Source organism: Xyrauchen texanus, chromosome 48 (genome assembly GCF_025860055.1).
Source record: "Xyrauchen texanus isolate HMW12.3.18 chromosome 48, RBS_HiC_50CHRs, whole genome shotgun sequence".
NCBI classification, from domain to species: domain Eukaryota; kingdom Metazoa; phylum Chordata; class Actinopteri; order Cypriniformes; family Catostomidae; genus Xyrauchen; species Xyrauchen texanus.
In genome coordinates, this window is record NC_068323.1 from 8,533,919 (window position 1) to 8,541,547 (window position 7,629).

At 39.4% G+C, this 7,629-nt stretch overlaps 1 protein-coding gene across 1 annotated transcript; it reads left to right on the plus strand.

Moving 5' to 3' along the window:
- Positions 1 to 225: 225 nt before the first annotated feature.
- LOC127639715 (protein ABHD14A-like) lies at positions 226 to 6,930 on the plus strand. The gene is made up of 5 exons (XM_052121888.1): positions 226 to 347; positions 685 to 959; positions 3,056 to 3,171; positions 3,300 to 3,535; positions 3,652 to 6,930. The coding sequence occupies exons 2-5, from the start codon at positions 688 to 690 to the stop codon at positions 3,832 to 3,834; spliced, it is 807 nt and encodes a 268-aa protein (XP_051977848.1). The 5' UTR covers positions 226 to 347; positions 685 to 687; the 3' UTR covers positions 3,835 to 6,930.
- Positions 6,931 to 7,629: the final 699 nt, after the last annotated feature.

Sequence of the window (7,629 nt, forward strand, 5' to 3'; positions counted from 1 at the left end):
TTATTTTATAGTAAAAACATGGTATATTCTATATATTCCATGTGTAACCATACGTCTGTATTGTTTAGAATACAAATATGCAGACTTAACGTGTAGTGGCATATCATAATACTTTCGCAACGACCCAGAGAGATCCAAAGACAGATAAACTTTCAACCACAGGAATGAATACAACACAAATGTACCGCGGAACCATCGTACGCGTTCATCTGTTTCCGCACGGAACTATTATTGTGTGTGACGCATCAAGGCAGCGCTGCTATCACTCCATTCGAATTATGATCGATCGAAAACTTTCAAACAATCATCATTTATTGGATATTTCTCTTATTTTTGGTTCTTGTTAGGTAGGTCCTGAATGCAAGATGCACGTGCCGAGCCTTTGTATTGTTTGACATTTTAATTACAGCTGCAGTTTTCTGCGCATTTTATTTTAGGGACGTTATTTAGGCACACACACATATACATATATAAATACCATTTCTGGTTATGGTATGCGTGCCTTTTATCATAGGCAATATATTCCATCATGCATTTCAGATATGTTGCATGTTTTGTAAATGTCATCCTGTTAAATGGAGCATGGTGGGCTTTAATACGCTGTAGTTGATGAGATTAAATGGGTATGCCACCTTGTTTGAATTGTCCCTGATGGATTAATCTGATTGAATCGGTTTAATGCAGATCATGAATTTCTTCCGCAACCGTTTGGTGGTTTTGGGGCTGGTTTTACTGGCCACAGTCCTGCTGTATCTGCTGCTACCCTCCATGCGGCAGGGTAGTATGGAGCCGTCATTGGAGGTACAGCAGCGGATGGGTTTGAGCGCCGCTTCTCCGCCTCCACCGCCGCCGTCCAGCACCAACATCACGGTGAGGACCGGACAGCTTCCCGGAGACCCACCGCTCTTCTTCAGGGAGGCTCTGCCTGTGGACAGCGCTGGAAGACAGATACTTCCCAGGTGACATCGGATTTAAATTTGTATAACCCTGATAGCACACGTACATCTCCCAGACCTCTATTAGATGTGTGTGTTTTGATCTGGAAGACATCTATTTAGGTTGTTTGCTCATCATCATTTCCTCTCAGACGTCAATAAGACATTTACAGTTGAAGTCATTAAAACATTTTTTTTTACCATTCCACAGATTTCATATTAGCCATCTTTCGTTTTGGCAAGTCGTTTAGGACATCTACTTTGTGCCTGACATGAGTAATTTTTCCAACATCTGTTTACAGACAGATTGTTTCACTTTTAATTGACTAAATCACAGTTCCAGTGGGTCAGAAGTTTACATATAGAAGTTAACTGTGCCTTTAAGCAGCTTGGAAAATTCCAGAAAATGATGTCAAGCCTTTAGACAATTAGACAATTAGCTTCTGATAGGAGGTGTACTGAATTGGAGGTGTACCTGTGGATGTATTTTAAGGATTATCTTAAAACTCAAATTCTTTGCTTGACATAATGAGGAAATCAAAAGAAATCGGCTTAAACTTCAGAAAAAAAATTGTGGACCTCCACAAGTCTCGTTCATATTTAGCAGCAATTTTCAAACACCTGAAGGTACCACGTTCATCTGTACAAACAATAGTATGCAAGTATAAACATCATGGAACCCACAGCCATCATACCGCTCAGGAAGGAGACTCATTCTGTCTCCTAGAGATGAACGTAGTTTGGTGCGTAAAGTGGAAATCAATCTCAGAACAACAGCAAAGGACCTTGTGAAGATGCTGGAGGAAACAGGTTGACAAGTATCTATATCCACAGTAAAACGAGTCCTATATCGACATAAACGGAAGAAGCCGCTGCTCCAAAACCACCTTAAAAAAAGCCAGACTACAGTTTGCAAGTGCACATGGGGACAAAGATCTTACTTTTTGGAGAAATGTCCTCTAGTCTGATGAAACAAAAATGTAACTGTTGGCCATAATGAACATCGTTATGTTTGGAGGAAAAAGGGTGAGTCTTGCAAGCTGAAGAACACCATCCCAACTGTGAAGCATGGGGGTGGCAGCATCATGTTGTGGGGATGCTTTACTGCAAGAGGGACGGGTGCACTTCACAAAATAGATGGCATCATGAGGAAGGAAAATTATGTGGATATATTGAAGCAACATCTCTGATATCAGCCAGGAAGTTAAAGCTCAGTCGCAAATGTGTCTTCCAAATGGACAATGACCCCAAGCATACCTCCAAAGTTGTGGCAAAATGTCTCTAGGACAATAAAGTCAAGGTATTGGAGTTCCCATCACAAAGTCCTGACCTCAATCCAATTTGTGGACAGAACTGAGAAGGCATGTGCGAGCAAGGAGGCCTACAAATCTGACTCAGTTACACCAGTTCTGTCTGGAGTAATGGGCCAAAATTCCAGCAATTTATTGAGAGAAGCTTGTTTGAAGGATACCCAAAATATTTGACCCAAGTTTAACAATTTAAAGGCAATGCTACCAAATACTAAAAGTGTATGTAAACTTCTGACTTCAGCTGTAGCAGATGTCTTTGAGATGTTTATGGTTTGGAATGTTCATAAATCTGATCCTTTGAAGATATTTATTAGATTGTGATGCTTTCCAGATCAAAATATCCAAAACAGACACCTCGGGGACATGTTTGTACTATCTGAGAAATACATTTTAAATTTACATACTAGCTGGGTGTCTCACAATCTAGTGAACTCCCTACCTAGACAAATCTACATCTAAGACGTTTCCTCTCGGATGTCAATAAGACATTCAGCAGATGTGTTTGAGACGTTTCCCAGATCGCACACACGTACATCTCTGAGATGTAGTTTAAGAGCGTTTCACCTGATAAGCATCAGATTCTAATAAACATCTGCTATGTTAAGCATCTTAAAAAGATCAGATTTACAGAACAAACATTCTTAATAATGAACGTCTCATTGACATCCGAGAGGAAACGTCTTATAGACGTATTGCAGATGAGCAAACAACCTAAAAACGTCTTCCAGATGTAAACACGCACATCATTTTACCTGATGCCATATCAGCATGATGTAAAAGATCACTTGATCTTTGTCTTCTCTCTATCAGGCTTCAGATGGTGCTGCTTCATGGCCAGGCCTTCACCTCAAAAACCTGGGAGGAACTGGGCACCCTCGGCCTGCTGGCCACCAACGGGTATCAAGCCCTGGCACTCGACCTACCTGGTACAAAATCTGTAGCCTTCGATTCGGCTCATCAATATTGTGGATCGATTTGGATGTATTTGCCAAAAGAAAGACTTTTTCAAATGATACAATTTGAACTATATAAACCCCCTTTTTCTCGCTCACAGGTTTCGGGAACTCTCCAGACTCTGAGTCGGTAAAGTCGGATCAGAGCCATGTGGCTCTTCTGAAGCGGTTTCTGGAAGCTCTAGGTGTCAGAGCTCCAGTGTTGCTGAGCCCGTCCATGAGCGGTCATTACGCCATGCCGTTCCTGCAGAGACATAGCGCACAGCTGCGCGGCTTTGTGCCTATTGCTCCTGTGGGCACCCGCGCAATCACCCCACAGCAGTACCGGGACATACAGGTGCAATATTTCAATCAAGATGTTTTGGCCCATATATCGCTCAGCTCTACCTACACATAATGATTAGATTTTTAATGCTATAATTCACTTTCTCTCACTTCATGTATGTATGACAGACACCAACGCTGATCGTATATGGTGAGTTGGACACCAATCTGGGTGCCCAGTCCCATAAGAACCTAATTCAGCTGCCTCATCACACCGTGGTGAAGCTGGAGGGAGCTCGACATGCCTGCTACATGGACAAACCCCGCGAGTTCCACCGTGCCCTGCTTGACTTCCTCAGCAAACTCGACTGAGTGATGGAGCAAGAGCGAAAGGATACAAAGAGTGTGTGCATAAGACTTTGAAAAAGAAAGAGAGAAAATCAATTGTTTAGAAAACAAAAACAGAACAGTTGCATAGCTGAAGTATAAAATCAGACCTGAACTCTGTAGCCACGACACCTTTTATATTTTATGGAGATTGGTCAAACATTCTATTAGCCATCCACATCAACTCACCAGTATTGTTTCACTTTGTGCACCATCAAGTTAAACATTACAATTACAGTTTACAACAAACAAAACCTTAGCAGTCTTACAAAGGGTTGTTCCTGTAACATTGTTGCCATGGTTACAGGTCTCAGTGTTGATCCTGTTGTGTAGAAGGACACAATGCTTGAGTTCACCCTCTCAAATGTCAGAACCCTCCATTAATACACTGTAGCCATGGTTTCCTGTCTGATAGATGTTCCTGTTACACAGTTGCCATGGTTTCCTGTCTGATAGATGTTCCTGTTACACAGTTGCCATGGTTTCCTGTCTAAGGTTTGGCCTTGTAACTCTGGTGCCATGGTTTCCTATCGAAGATGTTTTCCTATGATGGTGTTTCCATGGTTTCCGGTCTGAAGGTTGTTCCTGTGTATCCACAATGTATCCATGGTTTTATATCTGAGCGTTGTTTCCGCAATGCTGTTGGCATGGTTTCCAGTCTGGTGGTTTTTCCGTAAAGCCATTTCCATGGTTTTTGCTCTGAAGGTAGTTCCTGTAATGGTGTTGCCATGGTTCCTGGTCTGAGGGTTTTTCCATAAAGCTGTTGCCTTGGTTTGTGGTCTAAAGGTTTTTTCTGTAAAGGTGTTGCCATGGTTTACGATCTGAGGGTTGTTTCTGTAAAGGTGTTGCCATGGTTTACGATCTGAGGGTTGTTTCTGTAAAGGTGTTGCCATGGTTTACGATCTGAGGGTTGTTTCTGTAAAGGTGTTGCCATGGTTTACGATCTGAGGGTTGTTTCTGTAAAGGTGTTGCCATGGTTTACGATCTGAGGGTTGTTTCTGTAAAGGTGTTGCCATGGTTTACGATCTGAGGGTTGTTTCTGTAATGGTGTTGCCATGGTTTACAATCTGAGGGTTGTTTCTGTAATGGTGTTGCCATGGTTTACGATCTGAGGGTTGTTTCTGTAAAGGTGTTGCCATGGTTTACGATCTGAGGGTTGTTTCTGTAACACAATGTTTCCATAGTTTTAAATCTGAGCATTGTTCCATAATGCTGTTGCCATGGTTTCTGCTCTGAGGGGTTTTCTATAAAGCTGTTTCCATGGATTCAGATCTGAAGGTTGTTCCTGTAATTATGATGCCATGGTTTTATATCTGAGAGTGGGTTCTGTATTGTTGTTGCCATGGTTTACAGTATGAGGGTTATTCTGTAATGTTGTTGCCATGGTTTCCGGTCTGAAGGTTTTTGCTGTGATGGTATTGCCATGTAGGGCTGGGCATGTATCAAATATTTATTGTCTTATAATCTTGATTTTGCTAGCAATACAAAATAAAGCAGTATCACAATGATTTTAATGCACTTTTTATTTTGACATTATGTTTCCCAAAGACTAATTTAGAATAATAAACTTGACTGGAAATTAATTAATAAAATTCAACAGGGTTCACAAGTGAGTTAAGTTGTATTTTTGGCACACCCTGTTCGTTCTCAAAAATGTCGTTTTTAAAAATGTAAGTAGGTTAATATTGCTTTTTTTTTTTTTTGGATTGGTGAATATATTAATGATATGTTTTATATGATTAAAATGTTATTCCTTGTGTTGATTTACTGGAAAAACTGAAATATCAAGCCTTCATTATCTTTAACTAGATTTTTATTTCATTAAACATTTTGAATCTACTTGGCAACAATGGCCGTGTAATTGAAATGATGTCTCTCCTGATTTAAAATTAACTTTCTTCCATTTCTGAGCAAATACGCAAGTATCGAGATATATAGACAATATCGAGAACGTCGTCAATAGGCTGGTGAATCATTTTTTAAGCCATATCGCCCAGCCCTATTGCCATGGTTTCCAATCTGAGGGTTGTTTCTATAACACACTGTTGCCATAAAATATATTGCAGTCACTTAATGGCCAAAACAAAATCAAGGCTATTACAACCCAATGTTGTATATCAAACAGATTACCATGTACCTGGAGTCTCCAATGCTACAGGAAAATCTCAGAGACTGTTGGAAAATGGCACCCTTTTCTTTTTAATGTAAAAATTCATCTTCCTGTGTGTGAGAGAAGTCACGAGTTTTCACACCAGCAGCTGGCACATACTGTATTTACCATCGAATGTAGCATGTGTGCAAGTCGCTGACTTGGTTTGTGGTTTTAGCGACTCAAACATGGAAACAAATTGTAGTTTTGGACGCCTCTCATAGCTGTAGATTCAGTTTGTCATTGTAAAAATGGTCTGTAGACTTTATTCTTATTATTATTAAAACAAGACCTGAAAATGTTGGTGCCTCCCCTTTCCCCGGCCATAATGACATATTTATTATTTATTGCATTAAAGCTTTTACATGACAAAATGTATTGTGTGTTGTATTTATGTGCTGTGGCCTGTTGTCTGTTTGTTTTAGCTAGAGATCGACCGATATATTGTTTTTTAATGATGATACAATACTGATTATTTTTGTGTGTGATAACCAATATGCATAACCGATTTTTAATTTTCATTTTTGCTTTTTCTGCAACAACTTAATAATTTCTCACTAACCTCTTGTGAACTGCATTACAAAATTAATAATTCACAAATGATTCAAATAATTAATTTGACTTGTTTAAGTTGCAATATAGTGCACTTGTTCAAAGTCCTTCATTTAACCTAATTAATATTGAATAGTATGTAATGTCTTTTGTGACCAACATTATCGGTGCACCTGATTAAGTGTAAATATCTGTTACAATTATCGGTCAAACTGATCATCGGTCTATCTCTAGTTTAGCTTGTAAATATGAATATGTTGTAAGGAACAGTGAGTCACCAATGATCTGTATATATTTCTGAATCTTCAACTTGAAGGTATTCTTCATTGGGACTGAATTCAGATTCCTCTGTGCATGGTGCTGCAGAACTGCTTTTGTTTATGGCAAAATAAAATCAGTTATTACAAATTATTTTGCATTTGTGGTTTACATTTAGAGTGCACTTAAATAACTTGTAAAAACACTGAATAATATTAATAAAGCATACAAACATTATCCAATAATATCTTAGGAAATGCACAAAATAAGCTTAAAGGGATAACTCACTCAAAAATTAAAATCCTCTCATAATTTACTCACCCTCATGCCATCCCAGATGTGTGTGACTTTCTTTCTTCCACAAAACACAAATTAAGATTATTAGAATATTTCAGCTCTGTAGGTCCATACAATGCAAGTGAATGGTGACCAACATTTTAAGATAAAAAAAGCACAGAAAGGAAGCATAAAGGTAATCCAGAGGTCTTCTGTGGTTTAAACCATGTCTTCTGAAGGGATCCAATTGATTTTGTATGAGAACAGACCATAATATTACTCCTTTTCACTATAAATCTTTTTTTTCTCCCCAATTCCCAATGCACATTCCCAAGAGTCCTCGTGATAGCGTAGTGACGAATCCCAGCTGCCTCCGCATCTGAGAACGTCAATCCGCGCATACGTGACTTGTTGAGCATGTTACCATGGAGACATAGAGCCTGTGTACTTGGCAATCATGATTTCAAGCTTGCTAACACATCCTAGCGCATTTGTGTCAATCACTAGGAAGTGTAATTGAGTTTGAAATCATGATCACCATGGAG